The following is a 20,555-nucleotide window of genomic DNA, read 5'->3' on the forward strand; positions in this document are numbered from 1 at the left end:
CATTTGGGAAGTGGGTGTATAAAAAAAATTCTTCAAAGCATAAAAATTTGCTCCTTAATAATTGGTGGCTGTGAAAAACATTACCATTGAAACCTACGTGAGGACTTTATATCTATGCTCAGATGCCAAGGAGCTCAGAAAGTAACCAACTGTGACTGGTAATGATCAGATATACAGAGATTAGAAATGCATGTGCAAACATCTCAATGTCAATTGCATTAAATATGAATTTTTCTGTATGAAACTGTGTATTTTAATAATGAAATGGAGATCTTTTTTAAAGGTTGAAACCTCATTTAATTTTATGTTTTGTAGGGTTTATGCTGAGTACAATATTGTATAACAGTATTAACTCATTGTAAACCTAAAAGTGAACCTAAAACTTTACAGCTAATTTTGAAGGAGATGCATCTTAGCTCTGGAAATTGTTATTGAATATGTCAATGCTGTTATAATGGAAAAAAAGAATTTAACAGTGACAAATGTATTTTTGCATATAATATAGGAATTTTAAAAACTAAAAAATAAAATATTAAAATTTCTAGACATGAATGAAAATGAAAACACAACGTACCAAAAATCTATGGGACACAATGAAGATAAGACTACAGGAAAGCTTACAGTACTAAGTGCCTACATCAAAACATTGGCAAGATCTCAAATTAACATGATGATGCACATGAAGGTCTTAGAAGAATGAGAACAAACACCACCCAAAAACAAAGGAATAAGACAAGTGGACACAAGGTGTCACAAATGGAAAAGGAAGGAATCTAAAGATCTTCATTTCAGATTATACAATTCTATACGTAAGAGACCCTAAACACCAGGATTCTCCTAAAGCTGAGAAGTATATTGAACTAAGTAGCCAGATATACAGTTTACTCACAAAACGCAGTAGCTTCCTATATACTAGTGACAAACGTATCTAGAAAGAAATCAGGGAAGCAATCCCATTCACAGTAGCCTAAAAAAATCCTTGGAATTAATTTAGCCAAGGAAGAAAAAGATTTATACAATGAAACCTTTAAGATACTGAGAAAAGAAACTGAAGCTATCAGAAGATGGAGAGACCCATATTCATGGATTGGTAGGATTAATATTGTGAAAATGGCTGTACTACCAAAAGTAATCTACAGATTTAATGCAATCCCATTGAAATTTAAATGAAATTCTTCACAAACATTGAAAAAATAATCTTGAAATTCACATGGAAGCACAAAAGACCCTGGAGAGATGAGATAATCCTCAACAACAAAAACACTGCTATAGGTATCAGCATGCTTCAAGTTATATTATAGAACTACAGTAGTAAAAACATCGTGATATTGGCACAAAAACAGACACACTGATCAACATAGAATCGAGGACCCAAATATAAGCCACATATCTATTGCTACCTGATTTCTGACCAAGATGACAAAAGTACACATTGGAGAAAAGGCAGCATCTTCAACAAACGGTGCTGGGAAAACTAGATGTCTACATGTAGCGGAATGAAACTTGATCTTTTCTCTCACTCTGCACACAAATCAATTCCAAATGGATCAAAGATCTCATTGTTAGACTGGAAACTCTGAAACTTCTAGAAGGAAGAGGAGGGAGTGCACTTCAGGCTCAGATAAGGACCTTTTGAATAGGACTCTAGTTGCCTAGGAAGTAAGACCAGCAGTCAACAAGTGGGACATCACAAAATTTAAAAAGCTTCTATGTTGCAAAGTAAGCTGTTAATTGACTGAAGAAGCAGTTTATAGAATGGAGAAAAAAAATCTTTGGCAGCTATACATATGTCAGAAGATTAGGGTCTAGAATATAAATGGAACTAAAAACACTAAACAATGAAAAAAACACTTTTTTTCAAAGCAGGTATGAAACTGAACAGAGTTCTCAGAAGAAGAAATATAAGTGACTAGCAAATATTTTTAGAAGTGTTAACCATCTTTGACTGTGAGAGCCATGCAAATTAAAACTACTTTGAGATTTCATCTTACCCCAGTTAGAATGTCTATGATTAAGTAAACAAATGACAACAAATGCTGGAGATAATGTGGGGAATGGAAAGTCCCTCACACACTGTTGGTTGGAGTACAAATTGGTGTAGCTACTTTGGAAATCAGTATGCTGGTTCCTCAGAAAACTAGAAATAGGTCCACCATATGACCCAACTATCCTACTCCTGGGCATATGCCCAAAGGACTCTATTTTCTACTGCAGAGACACATTCTACCCCTCTGTTCATAATAGCACATGGAAACAACCTAGATGTCCATCAACTGATGAATGGATAATGAAAATGTGGTGCCTAAATGCAATGGAATTTAATTCATCTGTACAGAAAAATGAAATTATAAATTTTTCAGGTTAGTGGGTGGAGGTGGAAAATACACTGAATTGAGGTAAGCCAGACCCAGAAAGACAAATGTCACATGTTCGCACTCATATGTGAATCTTAGCTTCAAATCTCTAGACTTGTGTGTGTAATTTGGAGTGTGTGTAGAATCAGGAAACTATAAAGGGACCATTGGTGAGGAAAGGGAATAAAGATCCTTGCAGGGGGTGTATATAGAACACAGGTGATATAAAGGGGAATGAGAAATAATGAGGAGGGAGGTGTAAGTGGCGAGAGGGATGGAAGAGTAAGACTGAGGAGGGGTTGGGGGAGGGATACTCTAAGAATGTTTGAAATGGCCACATGGAAAGCTACCATTTTACAAGCTACACACACACACACACACACACACACACACACACACATTCATATAAAAGAGTTTAATTAGAGTTACCTTAGAGAGGATTATGCTCATTCCAGAAGGCACAGGTTGCTAAATAAGAAGCCCAGTACCAGATGTGGGATAACTTCCCTCAAGTTTTTGCTTAGTCATGTCCAAGAGACGCCCCCCCCCCCAAAAAAACAATATAGGGTATTGCCATTGCTTTCGGTTGCCCACCAGAACTTAATGGTAGCACCCTATTGCTGAAGACACCACACACATTGATCACAGTACTTGGAAAAATCAAGTTGGTGCTGACCAGGAAGCTTCCTCCCTGTTTGCTACCTCCAATACCATTTGAAAGTGCTATACATGCAGACAGGTGGGGAAAAGTCAACAGTCTTAGCCGGCTGTGAACCCCACAGACTACAATAATGATTGGTATGGCAGAATATGCCCATGGGCACAACAGTGGCACAAATGGTATGGGGGTAATCAACTATTTTCTGATTAGATCTAAGACTTGTTGCACAGGAGGAAACACATCCCTAGTACTGTAAATTTGACCAAACCCCCATGGTTTGGGAGCTCATAGGCCCCAGAGGTAAAGCTTCTACTATTATTTTGCTAAATGGGTATTGTATCAAACTGTCCTATAAATCCATATCCATATGTAGATTGCTGCAGCTCTCTGACCTCATCAGAAGCTTCTTTGTGTAGTAGATGGTGGTCAACATAGAAGCTCACAACTGGTCAAAGTGCAGAGAATAAGTGTCAGTGGAATACTCAACCACAAATGGGATGTCGGTATCACATCCTCTCCCCAAGGCTAAGGGACCATTGTGGAAGAGGATGCAGAAAGATGGTGAGAGTCAGATGTCAGGAGGACTGGAGCAAAACCACATCTCCTGGACATGACAGGACTAACTTACACTCTAACTCACAGAAGCTGTGGGTGTCTACAACAAGACCTGCACAAGATCAAGCCAGCCAGTCAAAACTCTAATGTGGAGTGGAAAGGATGGTTCACAAGCCCCCCACCTCCAACTGGGGAGCTATTGTCAGTTGATGGTTTGTGGGAGAGAATCAGTCTTCCTTAAAGGTATGGCTCCTGATAGGTTGACTAGGTTCCAGTGGATGGCTCCACACCCCGAAATATATGGACTGCACAGATTTGAGTGGATGAATTATTAAGTTAAAAAGAGGACACCACATTGGGGGGGTAGGTTCTTGGGGAGGACTGGGGGCGTGTATACATTATATGACATTCTCAAAGAAGATAAAAATATTTATTAAACAAATACCTGACAGAAGAAACTTAAGGGAAGGAAGATTTATTTGGGCCCACAGTTTAAGAGATGTTGCAATCCATCACGATGAACAGTTGTATCAGCTGGAGTACAAGGCAGTTGGTAACACTGTATCTGCAATCAGGAAGCAGAGAGATGATTGCTGATGCTCAGCTCCCTTTCTCATTTTTATTCAGTCAGGGACCAGGTCCTTGGGATGCTCTTCTTCTCAGCTAGGTCTTCTAATCTCAGTTAAAACTTTCCAGAAACATCTTCACAGACAAATCAGAGCTGTCTGTCCTGGGTGATTCTAAGTCTAGGCAAGTTGACAATGAAGGCTAACATCCACAATATTAGACATATTTTGAAAGCCATTACTGTCCAAAAACTGTGAATACAAAAACTTAGCACAAACAAAATGTGACAGTTTTTATAGGTCTGTCACACTAGTGCTGTGGGCTTGAGTAACTCTTTATATAATGTCGTTTATAGCCATAGATTGCTAACATGCTGAAAACTAAAGATTTCAGAATTGTGAACCAAAGAATCATTTTATATTGAATCCATACACTGTGGTATTAGTCCTATAGTTGATATGCATGGGATTCCACTGGTTAATTGTCTACGATCTGTGGAAAATTTGTTAAATTAGCAAGATTAGATTTATTATCCAAAAGAAAGCCTAGTAGGTAATTTCAGATGTTCACAAGAAATAAATTTTCCCTCCAATTCACAGCAACGGTGATACACATTAAAGACAATAGTGTACAGAATACATTTGTGAAGGATGAATACTCTTGTGTTGTTAATGAACGCCTAAAGTGCTTTTGATAATTAAAAGGATAAAATAGTTTGTCTTGAAGCCTGAGGATTGTTACAAACCTGTAGACAAAATACTCAGGATCTCTTCCCCAGAGTTGTTTTCAGAGATGAGCAATGATGAATTCAGGACAATTTCTACAGTGAGAACTTGTTGCTTGCAGGTGCCACTAATAATGAATAATAAAGGTAGCATACTTTGTAAAGTGAAAAGCACATTTTAACAGTTTATTTGATTACCTTTGTAGTCTACTGTATACTTTCTAGATCACTGGCACCAATACAATATACTTTGGGAGTTGACAGGTGTTGGGGTGATTTGTTCTATTAGCAATGCCCGTACCATGACCATTAAACAATGAGCCCGGTCACTATGGTTCGCCACTTCCACACAACTCCAACTTACTATGCAGCTATGTTGAATTTTCTGAAGTAAAGTTTAAATCTTGTTTCTCCATTTAAACAACACCAAAAAGCAAAATAGGAAGAAGGATCTAGTGACCTTACGGAAAGATAATAAAAGTCCTTCTCAAGTAAACCTAAAATTTAAGGAAAGTTATGGCAATTAATATAATAGTAAAACTTTGACAATCCAAATATTTCCTCAGTTTTTCTCCTTTTTATGTCCATACTTCTAATTTCATTGCCATGAGAGCTATGCATTTAAAACAATATAGTATGAATAAAGTTTATTAAAATGCTAATTTAAGACATGCATTCATTTTCTCTTGCTCAAGAAGGATATAATGAGTGGAAGGTTCTTTGTTTCAAGGCTCAATGCATTGGAAAAAATGTGCCTTGAATGCTTAGAGGGAGAAAGAAAAGATAGGTGTACAGTTTTCATCTCTTCCGTGTTTTAAGTCGGGGGATAAATGTGAGGCTGTTGAATATATGTGACAACAGTTCCCATCAGAGTCTGGTCCAAAAGTGCTGTTCTGAGATTGGCCCTCCCAGTTTGTGTTTCCCTTTGGGGACCTGCTCAGGACTTTCATAGGCTTTGTTGATATAAAATCCATTTTTGCCATCGCCTGCATAGTCTGTCCTGTTTGTGGGAGGCCAGGTAGAGTCTTCTGCCAGCTTTTTTTGCCAGATCCTATACTGGCTTTTTGAGTAGAATCCAAATTCTTTCTTTATCAACAGCCAGAGCTCTCTGTTTTGAAGGATGGCATCCTAGAAAATTAGGGCGGAGGAGGAACAATGAAACCATCGTGCTTATGCAAGTGAGCCCTCACAGCCGACAGCACTCCAAGCCTGCAGCCCCGGGCTTCCTTTATTACGTGCTCAGTGCTATGGCTTCTACTAATATTTTCCATAAGAAGCAGAGGTTATTTCTGGTCATAGAATTCTGCCCTTTTATTTCTACAAATTTTTGGGTTAAATGCTGGCTAGTGATTCACTTAACAGCTCTTTTACTAGCAGGCTGAAATGATAACAGAAAAACAAATTAAATATCAAGAAAAGAAAAAAAACAAAAGGAAGAGGAGGGAGGGGAAGGAAAAAGAGAAAAGAAGAGACAATAATCACTATTAGTCTCACTATTTTCCACTTGTTACATACAAAGTACCAAATATTGTTTATTGAATGAATTGGAAGTTCATAGCAATGCAATAGCTTTCTTTAAAGATTTATTTTTATTTACGTGTGTGTGTGTGTGTGTGTGTGTGTCTGGGCATGTGTTTGTAAGTTCCTTCAGAGGACAGAAGAGGATATTGGATCCCCTGAAACTGGAGTTACAGGCAGTTGTTAAACCTCCCAGGGTGGGTGCTGGGAACTGAAGTCACTATTTTCTTAACCATAGACTCATCTCTTCAGACCCTCAAATAGTTTGTTTCCCACTTTTTTGAGTTCCGCTTTTTCTTTGTGAAGCTTTTACATATAACAATAGAATTGATCCAGTTTTGCCTTGTACTTTTGTTTATGCTAGACTTTCTTTATAACTTTAGTGGAATTTCATCTTCTTAAACATTTGTTGTTGTTTGACACAGGGTCTCACTATGCAGCCCTGGCTAGCCTGGAACTCGCTATGTACATCAGGCTGGCCTCCATCTCTCAGAGATCCACCTGCTTTTGCCTGCCTAGTGCTGGGATTAAAGGCCTGCACCACGATACCTGGCCCCCTTTTAAAATATTGTAGTAAAAATAAAGCTACAGTCACTGGAAGTGGTAGTACGTGTCTTTGATACCAGCACCCAGGAGGCAGAGGCAGACAGATCTCTGAGATTGAGGCAAGCCTGGTCTACATAGCTAGTTCCAGACCAGATAGGACTGCAGGGAGATCATGTCTCAAAAAACAAAACCAAAAGCAAACAAAAACAAAACAGGGCTGAAGAGATGGCTTAGTGGTTAAGAGCACTGACTGCTCTTGCAGAGGACCAAATCTCCATTCCCAGCACCCACAAAGCAATCTGTAACTCCAGTTCCAGGACATCTAATACCCTCTTCTGGCCTCCACAGGCATTGTGTACACGTAATGCACTTATAGTCATACAGGCAAAATACTCCCACACATAAAATAAAAAATAAAAACAAGCCAAAAAAATTTAAAAAACAAAATGAAAGCAAACAAAAAAAAGCTGCAGTCATCTTTAATGACAGTAACACTTCTTCAAATTAAGTTTTTCTGACTCATTTAGGGATATCTTAAAACTTTAATGTGAAGATGGAATACCTGAATTAAATAATATAATAAATTTTACATTAATTGTATGTTATGTATTTATTTAATCAATCCTTTCACCAAGGGATTCACCTTATAGTACCTAAATCTTATCTATGCTTTAACTTTCTTTTTAAAATGTAGCACCGAGCCTTTCGCTGCGTGGGTAACTCACTGAGTGACAAAGGAAGTAGAAGAGAAACCTCAGGAGAAACTTTCAAGGCTGATGAGCTTGAACAGTGACTTCCCTTCTCTCCCGATTGGGGAAACCCTCCTGAAGACTGCCCTTCACTCAGCCTGAAAGATCTCCCTGCATTTGGAGCTGAAGGTCACCTGGCCTTGCTTCTAGATCAGGGAGAATACTGGAGCAGTAATTGCAGTGCCTCTCTGATAACTATCAGCATTTGGCCTGATGTTTTGCTTTCTATGGAGAGAGAGGAAACCGTGAACATAGCTCAGCAGCCTTTAGAAACATTGTAAGCCATTCTCCAAAGAATCCCTCCCAAAGAGATCATGCACAGTTGGAAAAAAAAAAAAAAACTAAACAACCCTTAGCAACTGTGCTAGACAGCTTCAGTTGTCATCTTGACACCTGGGAAGAGGGAACCTCCACTGGAGAATTTCTCTATTCGATTGGCTGTGGACATGTTTGTGAGGCATTTTCTTGACTATTGAGTGACATGGGAGGGCCCAGGGCCCAGCCCACTGTGCGCAGTGCCATACCTGGACAAGTGGTCATGGGTTGTTTAAAAAAGGCTGAGTGAGCCAGAGGAGCAAAGCAGTAAGCAGTGTTCCTCCATCGTCTCTGCTTCAGCTTCTGTCTCTAGGTTCCTGCCTTGAGTTCCTGCTCTGACTTCCCGCAAAGATGAACTATGACATGGAAGTGTAAGCCAAATAAATCCTTTCCTCCCCCGGTTGGTTTTGGTCAGTGTTTTATCACAGCAACAAAAAGCAAACTAGAACAGTAACTTTTTGTGGGGACTAAAGTAGTTGCTCTAAAGTGTATGAACATATGTTGAAAATGAGAACACAGATTTGCATAACTCCTCTGAAAAAAAATTATATAAACCATATACTTTACCTCCACAAAGAAGGCCACGCAAAACTGGATAAAGGCTGCCACCAAAATGGAGACTCTCCATGACGTTATGGTTGGAATGAACTGTTAAAAGAGAACTACCACCATTGTATGTTGCATACTTAACATTCTGAAAAGGCACATACGCTTTACCTTCATCTTTTTGAATTTATATATTTGTAATAAGTCTGAATTTTGAGGGTGGATTTTTTTTTCTACGTTGCTGATGAAAAAGCTGAAGGGAGGTGCCTTGTCTGAGGACTGACTCAAAACCAGTAGATAATGGCAGGGCCAGAATCCAGATGAAGTAGAATTCTCTAGGGTTGTGCTCTCTCTGTGACTGGATGGTCTGACAGCCTGACAGTGTCTGTCAGGTGTCTGTTAGTGAGATGCCCTGGGCGGCACAGTGAGATGGGGAACATTGGAATTCATATGGGTTTCTTCATTTACACTTTAAAAACAAGGAGAGGATGTAAGATTAAATCATTCATCTGCAAACTTTATTGTTCCCAATTCTCCTAAAGCAAAATTTACTTGGAATTCATTATTTTCCCAGCAAAACTGGCATATGGGTAAAAATCTGAGTCATGACAAAAGAGAAAGTTAATTTTGATTTAGACTAAGTCAAATACTCATAGTAAATATTACTGGTCCCAAATCCAATGGCTTCATGGGAGTACAAGGACTAAAGGGTCACAGAATTTACCACCAAATGCCCCTATTTATGATGTGAGAGCCATAGCTTCCCCAGGCTGCATCCAGTAGTGAAAGGGGAGTTACACAGTCCCATTTCTGAACCACAGAGTAAAATTTGATAGGATACGGGAGGACTAAGCTTCCTTGAGGTCTATAATCACAGCACCCCAGCATCCCATAGTGTTTAACCTCTCACCCTAAATTATCAGCTGTATCCTGCATTCCCCCCATGAAGCCTCCATGGCAAGTGCACTCGTAGGGAGAATTCCTTCCCGTATTCCTCCAGTGCTATGTTTTGCTCCCTTCAAGCACGGCTGCCATCAGAGAGCCACATTATGTTTCAGCTAAGAATGGCTCTTATTCACAACAGAACTACAGACTGAATATAAGGGCAATCCTTTCCATTTTCTACATCTCTCATGAGACTGGGTCCAACAATGGGTTCGACACTTCTGATGAATTTAATTTCAGGCTAGTGTGTCCTGAATCAAATGATGGCCACTTATATAAGACTGTATAGTCAATGCCAGGTACAATATAACTGGCCCAAACATCTCTTCTTTTTACAAGTACATTTTAAAGGGTTTCTATTTTAAGTTTTAAAAAGTTAAACTTGGAGAATCAATTATTATATTAATTCATTAATTTCATTGTATTGGTAACTGGCAGAAAGGTATCTAGGCATAATTTTTTAAAATATTTTATTATTTTTATTTTATGTGCATGAGTGTATTGCCTGCATGTATGTAAGTGCACCCATGTTGTGCACTGCCTGCAGAGATCAGAAGAGGGCACCATATTCCCCTGCAACTGGAGTTATAGATGGTTCTTAGCTGTCATGTGGGTGCTGGGAATCAAACCCGGTCCTCTACAAGAACAGTGTTCTTAATCGCTGGCTTTCCAGCCCCAGTATAATATTTGAATGTTTAAGAACATTTTTAAAAACTTATTGTGTGTATGTTGGGGTGTGAACCATGTCATACTTGTGAGGGTCAGAGGAAACCTGCAGCAGTCAGGTTTCTCCACTTTCTGGGTTCCAGAGATTCAATTCAGGTCAGGCTTGATGGCAGGTACCTTTACCCACTGTATCACCTTTACGGCCCCAAATATAATATTTTATGTGTGAACAAAACAAATATACCGAAATGATGGTACTAATCATATGAAAATATATGTGAGAAACAGAAACATTTTATCTTCTAGAAAATAGTTTCACAATACTCAGTGGGTCAGAGAGCATACGGTAATAATTGGCTGAGACATTGCAATGCAAGTTCAGCCCAGAGCACCTATGAGTCAGAGCAGATATGCAAATACCTAACACTTACCTCCATTCCATGGTTTATATCTTCAAGATTAGAGAACATAATGAAAATTGTGAGCCCCACAGCAGATGTCAGGAGAAGTGAAAATACATCTGAAGAAACATCAAACATTATTTTTAGGTGCTAAGAGAATGCTTCATGCAACGTGGCATGCATTGCCACCAATTCTTTCTGTTGGGCAAATATTAGATACATCTTCAGATGTTTTGACATATCATCATAGGTTTTAAAATATTTTCTAATGCTTATAAGATAACGGTGTTATCTTAAAATCTTCCTTCATACAGTTGGGTATAGAATCTGTTCATCAAATGCGTTATAGAAACCTCCATAAAAGAATGATCTCTCCTGAGGGTTCCTGAGGGGGGCTATCCTGCTATGACCAGCCCATCTGAATAGTCACAGAGGAGCCTTGGTACATCATTGCCACCATCTAGTGGGCTGAGCAGCCTGTCCAGGCAGCATTTCATTCTTCATTGCCAGGAGAATGAGGTGCAGGATCTATGACTGACACTTAGGACCCTGCATCGTCAGGGCCATCCGCCTTTTTGAACGGATTCTCTGCCTGTTCAGTACTCTAGCTTCTGTGCTCTTATTTGCAAAGTGCCCAGTGTAGACAATATTTTTTTCTGTCCTGATACATTTTCCTTTACTTAATGAGCCCAGTTCAAGGAACACTTTCTTTTTGAACCCCTTAGTCTTCCTTTACAAAGCTAATTTCAAATAATATACATCACACTCTGCTTTGCGTGATTTCAGTTGATCTATCATCCAGGCTGTGAATACTTGAAAGCAACTGTATCTAGGGCTTTGGAACTGACTTGGAAAAGATGAGTTAGAAACAAACATGCAAAGCTGCTAGATTACTCCTTTCCAACCCCCACAAGTGTTTCATTTTAGAACATAAACTTCCCAGAATGTTTATGTTCTATGCCAAAAATCCTTCTTCTTATCTGCCAAAGCCCACCTGCTCTTGTGTTTGCCCAAGTTGTCAGCAGAATACTCGGTCCCAAACACCAGAATTCAATCCGTGTTATGATATAGATGTTTCTTATAGTTCCCATAAGTGATTAAAAAACTCAAACAGGCATTTAGGTTTTCTAAGCCTAGACCAAGTAGAAATTTGAGGCAATTCCAGAGGCACTATTTTTTAAGACACCAGAATTCTATTTTCACCTTCCAGGTCCTGTACCCACCCTCAGCATTGCACCATACATTATCCAATTTTGGAAGAATGACTATACTTGCTTAGAAGGAGTGTGAGGCAGAGAGAAGAAAACTGAGAATTGTATTTCCCAAACAGAGAAACTGCTCATAATGGTGACACAAAGATCCCAGGAGACGATGTGCCTTCTGCATCGGCATCACTGTTTTCTGAGGCCCAAGAGCTTCAAAGGAGAGAATGTCTCAACTGTTCATCGTGCTGAGGGCCTCACTAAGAACTGGCTGCACCGGGGGCATTAATGCATCCTCAGACCGGTGATCTTCAAAGTAGTGGCCTCATTGAAGAGTGTGATGAAGAACTGGAATGAGTGTTTGCTCTCCTTATGTAGCTATTGTTGAGAAGGAAACCTAATGAACCTAATGAACAGGTTCTGTGGATGTTAGGACAGTGATCTTCAAAGTAGTGGCTTCATTGAAGAGTGTGATGAAGAACTGGAATGAGTGTTTGCTCTCCGTATTTAGCTATTGAGAAGGAAACCTAATGAACCTAATGAACAGGTTCTGTGGATGTTAGGAATTTGAAAAGCAAATTCCGTGCAAACCATTATAACTTGTTTTCAAAGAAAAAAAAGGTTGTTAATATTCACACTTGATTTCATAAAAAATGAATATGTACTTTGTACCTTATCAAAATAAAGTTGAGCTTCTGTCAAAGGCTAAGAAAAGCAAAGATTTTTTTTTTATTTCAAAGTGAAATTGTTTATATAATGTGTCTTGGTGCTTCCAAAGACTTCTGACTTATAACCCAGAAGTAGAAAATTTGTACAATTATGAGTGCTTGGGTTGGAGAGATGACTAAGCAGTTAAGAGCATGCATTTCTCTTGCAAAGGACCCAAGATTGGTTCCCAGCACCCATGTTAGGCAGCTTACAACAGCCTGTAACTCCAGGGGATCCAATGCTGTCTCTTGGTCTTCACAGACCTGTACACACACACACACATGAAAATAAATCTTCTTTTAAAAAGATGATGTGTGTTAGAATATTAGTGTATAAAACCTTCCCCATTTAGAGTTACTAGTTTTGCAGGTGATTCGGCTCAGCAGGTATACCCACTTGCCAACAACTTGAGCTTATTCCCCAGGTACCCACAGATTCCCTCTCACAAGTTGTTGTTTTCTGACCTCCACACACATAAAACTATACTATACCCTTCCCATGCAGCAATGACATTCACTTTTAAAAACACATTAGGAAAAAGTCATTCATAATATAAATAAACACACAGGATTACTTTCTTAAATATTCAGAACCTATAGTGGAGTAAACTACAAACATCAGTAGAAGAAAAGAAATGTGTACAAAGGTGGAAGGATGGTGGTATGGCTTGTGTGTGAAATGGCTCCCATAGGCTCGTTATCTGAACACTCGGTCTCAGCTGATTACATTGTTTTGGAAAGTAGTAGAAACTTTAAGAGGTGGAGCATCACTAAATGAAGCAGATCACTAGGATTTTTCTAGCCCAGCCCCACTTCCTCTCTATTCAGCTTCCTGACTGCAAACATGGTATGACCAACTCTCTCATGCCCTGCTACTTTGCCTACCTCACCAGGGTGAGGTAAAACAAGTAACTCCTTCCTCTACTCCATTGCTTTTTGTCAGGAATTTGGTCATAGTAACAAGAAAAATAATACACATGAATGTTCCTACATGGGAAGACCAAATTGAATAAACCTGAAAGTTCTTTCCAAAGTATCAAAATCTCAAGGGAGATATTTTTAAGCTGGACAATTTATTCTGCAGTTTATCTGGAAGAAAAGAACATGAATGTAAGATATTGTGAGAAGTGAAGACAGGTGAGCATGCACTGCACTACTGCTAATCAAATAAATCATAAAACTGCAATTGCTAAAGTACTTTTGTACATCAAAAAATGGGTTCCCAGACCCAGAAAACAAAGGCTGCGTGTTCTTTCTGATTTGTGAATCCTAACACTGAATCTTTAGATGGTAGTATTTAGCTTGTAGCTGTCCTGGAAGTCAGAAAGGTAGAGAGGGTCCATGGAGTGGTGAGAAGGACCTAGAGAGAGGAGGCAGTATGACACAGGTGTTACCAAGGGAGAAATAGGAAAATGATTGGGGAGATTTAACTAGGGAGAGAGGAGGAAGGGAGTGTAATACAGAAGGAGAAGGAGGAAGGAGAGATAAATAGCTAAAGATGTTTGAAAAAAGTGAGAGGGAAACATTATTTTATAAGCTTACCTAAAACACATACATAATATATAGATGTGTGCATATATGTGTATATATATGTGTGTGTGTGTGTGTGTGTGTGTGTGTGTGTGTGTGTGTGTGTGTAAAGGCCTGATGTCAGAAACTTGTCCCCTTCAGTTTGGATCCATACACTGGTCATCCTATCAAGAGTCTCATCCTTAAAAGAGACTGACACCACCCCTCCCAGCAGCCATCCAATAGTTCTTAGGTAGGGTTGGGGTTTCTAACCCACATGCCCATGTCCATGCTGGAATTTTCATCACACAGGCTGATAATACTCCCTCAAAGAGCCATAGATGATCTAACAAAAATCCCAGGGTTAGGCATGGAAACCCTCCCTCTGAGTTGTTGATCAGGGGAGTTCAAGAAACTCTGAAAACAATATAGGTATTTCCATGGCCCTTGGTTGCCTCCTAGAAGTTGAAGATAAGACCCTATTGCTGAAGACACCACACACTTTGAACAGGGTTTAAAAGAATTGAGCTGAAACTGTCCTGGAAGCACTGCTCCTGGGAGCACTGGCTCCCATAATATCAGAATTGCTATGCAAGCTGCCAAAAGAGAAAAGCTATCAGTATTCCTACCCAGACGTAAGTTGTATGAGCCACAACAATGACCAGTCCAACAAGGCATCCCTAATGGTGCAATAGTGACATTTTATCTTGGGGTTAACCAATGGCTTTCTAACTGGACTTAAGGCTAGCTCGATAAGAGGGAATCCATGCCTAGTACTATAAACCTAGTCAAATACTCATGGTTTTGGGAGGTCATAGTCTCTAGAAGAGAACATACTACTGCCATTTTGAACCAATATAATTTATAACTGTATTATAAGAATTATCTTCATATATACAGATAAATGTAGCTCTCATCACTCATCAAAGAAACTTCTGTTGGCAACAGATGGAGACCATAACACAGATCCACAACTTGCCAAAATGCAGAGAATAAGTGATCATAGGGTGCCCAGCTCTAGTTGATACATCTACAATGCAACCTCTATACCTTAGGCTCAGGGAACATCTCAGAAGAGGGGACAAGAAGAGCCAGGTGACCAGGAAGACTCTGTTAGTGTCTTCTAGATATGACAGGGGTTCTGCACCCATTAAATGTCAGCAATATGGTTGCCTATAGAAGACACGCATAATAATAATACTAGCCAACATGCTAATGTGGTTGGGGGAATTTCATAATGCCCCACCTCTAGATGAAGCACTCAAGGGAATCAGTGGCTGTTGAGAGGGAAATTCAGTTTTTTCCAGGGATGATTTCCATGGTAGATTACCCAATATCAAATGGTCAGCCCTAAATACATGTACATAAGAGCAGCACTAAATGAACTCAGTATACACACACACATACATATATGCACACACAAGTAACAATAATAATTAATTAAAGAAGAGATCATGAATTTGAAAGGGAGTTGAGGGGGTCATGGGAGGAGTTGGCAAGGAAAGGGGGTGTGGATATAATTTAAAATTCTCAAAAAATTTTCAAATTTAAGTTAAAAAATAAATTGGCATATTAATGAAACAGAAAAGGTAGTCTTACAACAAATTCTACATAAATATATAATATGGGGCTGAAGAGATGGCTCAGCAGTTAAGAACACTGACTGCTCTTGCATAAGGCCTGGGTTGAAATCCTGTCACCAACACAGCAGCTAACAACCACCAGCAACTTCAATTCCAGGGGATCCAGTGCTCTCTTCTGAACTCTACAGGTATTGCACAACATGAATGCACTTACATACATGCCAGCAATATGCTCATACACATAAAATAAAAATAACAAATAAAATATTAAAAATAAATACATATGTAAAATTGGCATAAACTTACAGCATCTAATACTAATTAAATATAAGAAAACAATTAACATATATGAATATAGATATGATGAAGTTGGTGCCATTATCAATTGGGGAATGAAAGAATGAAAAGATATTAAATATTCAATAGTCAAAAAAATCTGCTGGGAAAATTGGCTGATTAATTTGATAAACTATCCTGACCCACTCCATTATCATATCAGGTTGTATTAACTTTTTCATTTTCAAAACTGAAAAGCAAAATAAGTCCTATTTTGAGGTAAGAAAAACGTTTCTGTGTGTTAAGGCAATGAAGCAAAAAACTAAAAGGCAAAATCAGCTCATACAGATAAATATGAAAATGGCAGTAATCCAATAGAAAAAGAGAGTAAAATGTACATAGGCAGTTCATAGAAGAAACATCTAGTAGCACAAATATGTTTATCTTCACTGAAGATCAAAAATGCAAATTAAAACTAAAGGATATACCCATGTTTTTAAAGCTTTTATCAGATCAGTAAAATTTTGCTTTTAGTATAGCATTTTTATATCCCATATCAGCTATGTAGTTATAAAGAAAACACTTGAATAAAACAACCAATGCTAATAAAAATTGCTATAAATGCTGTGGAAATACATTTAAATCATATATCAAAAATCTAAAACATTTTCAAAAGGTTTCATCAATTAATTGGTTATCTTACAGAAACTGGATGCTAGTTCAAAGTGTTTATGCAAGGTTTGGTTTGGTTTGGATTGGATTGGTTTGGTTTGGTTTGGTTTGGTTTGGTTTGGTTTGGTTTGGTCTATTGTAGCCCACGCTGCCTCACATTTGCTATGCTGCCCAGGACAACCTTGAACTCTTGATCCTCTTGCCCCTGCCTCTTGAGCACTAGAATTGCAGACATCTGACAATCACCTCTGGTTTTATGTGCTGCTGGGGACTGAACCCAGGGCTTTGTGCATGTTAGGTAAGCACTCTACCAATTGAGCTGTGTGCCCATCCAGTACAAGTATGCTTTGACCCAGATTTATTTATAATGCTGAAACACTAAAGCCGGATATATTAGGATGACCATGCCTCCTGGTTTGCCTGCCATTCTGCTTGAGCATGATATAATTACTAACAGTATCTTCTTCCTCTCTCAAAAGTGTAGAAGGACAGAACACTTTCAGGTTTTGTTTTGTCTTTATTCTTCTTACAGGAATGTAGTGGAGGAGTAAGAGTTTTTGAGTATGTGTCACCAATGTGGGAACATTCGTATGTGCTGTGCTAGACCCTTTATATAAAACTCTTCATTTAGTTCTCCCCACGAGACTGAAAGTCATACAATTCTTCCATTCTACAGATGAGAAAATAGGGGCATAGAATGCTTAATGTTGTTTTCCCAGCATAATAAAGTTACTAAGATGTAACCTTGTATGTGAATTGATTAAAAGACTTAAAAAAATAGCTTGACATACAAGTTTGGGTTTCAAACAATCCCTCCTTGTGGGGACCTAAAGGCCCCACCTTGCATAGGTCCGAAAGGAAGTTACTGGGGGCACGGTCTGGCTTACTTTGAAAGTCTGAAGAATACTTCCGTACTGCTGAGGAGTGCATGATCAGCTCTTGACCATCCTTAAGACCCACCCTCAGGGGGGGGGGGGTTCCCAGGTGCCTTTATAAGCTCTGTAATACCTGTAATAAATGAGTCCCTGCTTGACTAGACTCCGCGTTGCATCTGAGTGTCCCCAGTACTGGGGGCGGCGTCGGCTGCCGAACTGCGTGCTAACTCATCCCCAATCATCATTGCCAATCATCATTACCGCGGGGGTCGATGGTTCGAACTCCCAGCAGTCCTGATGATTCAAAATAAGACAGGCAGGACTCATCTGACTATCGAAAAATGTCTGTGCTTATCTTCACATGACCAAGTTTCGAAACACGGGCTCCTCCATCTAAGGTCATTAATCGTCATTTTTTTATGCCAGAGGGATACAACTATCTTCTCCTTTGCTGGTGAGTTCCAACTCTAGGAAGGGTAGGGGAGCAGAAAACTACTTAGAACAAAAGCTTAAACTTTGTACACTTACAGTTTGTGTATATGGGTTTCCGAAATGGCTTTCCCTTAGAGAAGATAAATGCTGCTGTAACGCAGTTGAAGGTGGAGATGGGCCACAGAGTGGTGCTCTCAAAGCTCAGGACTGAAGCAGGAACCAGAGTTGCATTTCCCGTCCAGTTTCTTTCCAAACTCACATTGGTTGAGAAATGAGTTTGGTTGAACAGAAAACATTCACTACAAAAGAATTGCCAGCATTTATGAGATTTTCTATTCTATTTTATTTTTTATGGAAAAAGATTTAATAACTGCCAGGAGACCGGATTTCAACCTGTTCCAGCTGGTAGCTGGCAAGACATATTTTGTTCACTTCTTGCAATGACAAAGCAGAAATAAAATTCAGAAGAAATCAAGATTATTCTTTGTCTGCAATCCATTTAGAACAGAAAATGTTTTGAGAGGCCTTGGATATCAGTTTTCTATAGAACTGCTTTCAATTTAAACAGTGAATGAACACCACATGACCGGGAGGTGTGTGCATGCACGTGTGTGTGTGTGTGTGTGTGTGTGTATTCTTTTTCATTCATTGACATAAGCCTCCTAAGTTGTATCTCTACTCTACTCCTCTTTCCTCAAATAGCCAAGCATTCTCCTAAAGATCCAAACACAAACCTCCTGATAACCAGGGGTCTATAGCCATAGTGTGCTAGTAGTTAAGTCCTAACTTCTCCGCCTAACTTAGAAGACCTTCACATGCTGACCTCAAGTCTTACCTTTGTCAGTCTTCCCCACTCATACTCCTTACACTGCTAAAGTACTATCCCCTGTTCCTCAAACACTACAAACCGCAAAACTGTGCAGTTAGATGCACTGTGCCCATTAACTACAGTGTTAGCTAAACTTCGACTCTCAGTGTCTAAATCACTTTTGCTGGGAGGTAAGTCTAGGTCCCCCAATCTTTCCTCTTGCTACAGCTAGCTCATTATTTTGAAATTATCTTGTTGAAGTTTTTATTTTCCACCAATGTATTATGAGTTCTTTTTGAATTTTTGTTTTTGGTCTCCTTAAATTTACAACAATTTTTTGGTATCTAGCATAGTGGGAATCACATAATATTTACTCAGAAAAAAAGTGTTTTCAGACCTGGGCTTCCTCAGTTTCAGTTGACCTATTTACAATGTTTTTTGGTTTTAATAATGAAACCTGAAAAATCAATTCCTGTTGGTTTTCTTGGCTAGCTTAAAACTTATTTAAGGACAAGACAAAAACAATATACACATAACCTTAAAACGTCTATGGTCATAGTTTAGTCAACTAGCTTAAGGAAGAAAATATATATCTAGTAAATGTTTATCTGAAACTATTTGTTTTTTTACCCAAGCCTTATTCACATAGTACATGATAATTAAAAGTACCAGACTGGTGGGACTAACCTCATTGGATGTTTAACAGCCATAGTTTGAGGCCTATACTAATGTGGTCAGAGGGACTTAAAAGACAGTTTCTGCCCCTTGCCCTCCAAGGTTGACTAAGTTCCAGGGGACTATGGAACATCTCTCAAAACAGCCTGTGACTGTGATGAGTCACCTGTCCTCTTGTTCAGGGAGGCCATGGAGACCCCAAGAGATGGACTTGAATGCGTGTCCTGTCTACAAAGAGGAGGATCAACTCAGAGGAAATATCTCAATCATGCTTCCAAGTGAAGCCAGACATGGTCGAGCAGGACCTTTGACTTATCTTCACATAGATGAAACTGGTAAAAGAAAGGAGCCAGGAGCTCCTCCCAAGCCCATGTGACCCCTAAAGAAAAGATCCTCAAATGACCTTAAGTGTAAAAATAAATTGATTTATTTGGGCCAACCATATGGTCTTAAACACCCAAAAGGAAAGTATAACCAAAGAGTAAAGTCATCAGTATATTTCTTTAAGAGTTCAAGGGATTACACTTCCCAGATATTAGACTTAAGTCCACATAAAAAGTTATTTAGACAATTATTTCTCATTGATGATTTTGTTCCTAACCAGAAAGTCTAAAATGATGGATAAATTTGTTTTCTCCCCCCATCTAGAAGCCTTTGAGAGGGAACTGACACTGATTCTAACCACTCCAACAGCTATCAAAATACCTGAAAGTAAATCCTGAATCCATAACTCTAGAGTCCAGCCTTGGAAGACAAAAGAAAAATGAAGACGAACCCAATAGAGGGATGCTTTCAGAAGCCCTTGTCAAGAAGTTCCAATGGACTCTCATATGAACATTTGAAAATTGCCCTGTTCTGAATTTTTTTCTAGTTCTTGTCTAGAACTTGTAATGCTAATATCTGTGGCCTTTACTTCTCCTTAACATCTCCTATTCAGTATTCAAATACTTTGTTTTCCTCCTTGAGATAAGGGTTATGCAATTTGGGAGTCTTTTAAATCAACACTGAAGGGGTACTCCAATGGCCTCACTCTGTGTCCCCTGTTCAGCATGGAAGAAGTCAGAGCAGTCTGCGCCCCGATACCCTATTGGCAATTTAGGTAACCTCTTCAGAGGATGGTGTGATAAGAATAGGAGGGAGGAACTGGCTAGGCAGTTAGGGTAAAAAGACCCCAAAGAGCCAGGCATGGTGGCACACGCCTTTAATCCCAGCACTTGGGAGTTCGAGGCCAGCCTGGTCTACATAATGAGTTCCAGGACAGCTGGAGCT

The 20,555-nt window shown here is 39.1% G+C and overlaps 1 protein-coding gene across 1 annotated transcript in view; it reads right to left on the reverse strand.

Moving 5' to 3' along the window:
* Positions 1–5,527: 5,527 nt before the first annotated feature.
* Atp13a5 (ATPase 13A5) overlaps positions 5,528–20,555 on the reverse strand; it is a 129,007-nt gene continuing 113,979 nt past the window's right edge. Inside the window, exons 27-30 of the mRNA XM_008839020.2 lie at positions 17,900–18,102; positions 10,578–10,666; positions 8,557–8,637; positions 5,528–5,989 (exon numbers count right to left, since the gene is read on the reverse strand). Of these exons, the coding sequence (XP_008837242.1) occupies positions 5,729–5,989; positions 8,557–8,637; positions 10,578–10,666; positions 17,900–18,102 (634 nt within the window). The 3' untranslated portion in view covers positions 5,528–5,728. The remainder of the gene's footprint in view (positions 5,990–8,556; positions 8,638–10,577; positions 10,667–17,899; positions 18,103–20,555) is intronic.

Source organism: Nannospalax galili, unplaced genomic scaffold, assembly GCF_000622305.1.
Source record: "Nannospalax galili isolate Female #2095 unplaced genomic scaffold, S.galili_v1.0 scaffold599, whole genome shotgun sequence".
NCBI classification, from domain to species: domain Eukaryota; kingdom Metazoa; phylum Chordata; class Mammalia; order Rodentia; family Spalacidae; genus Nannospalax; species Nannospalax galili.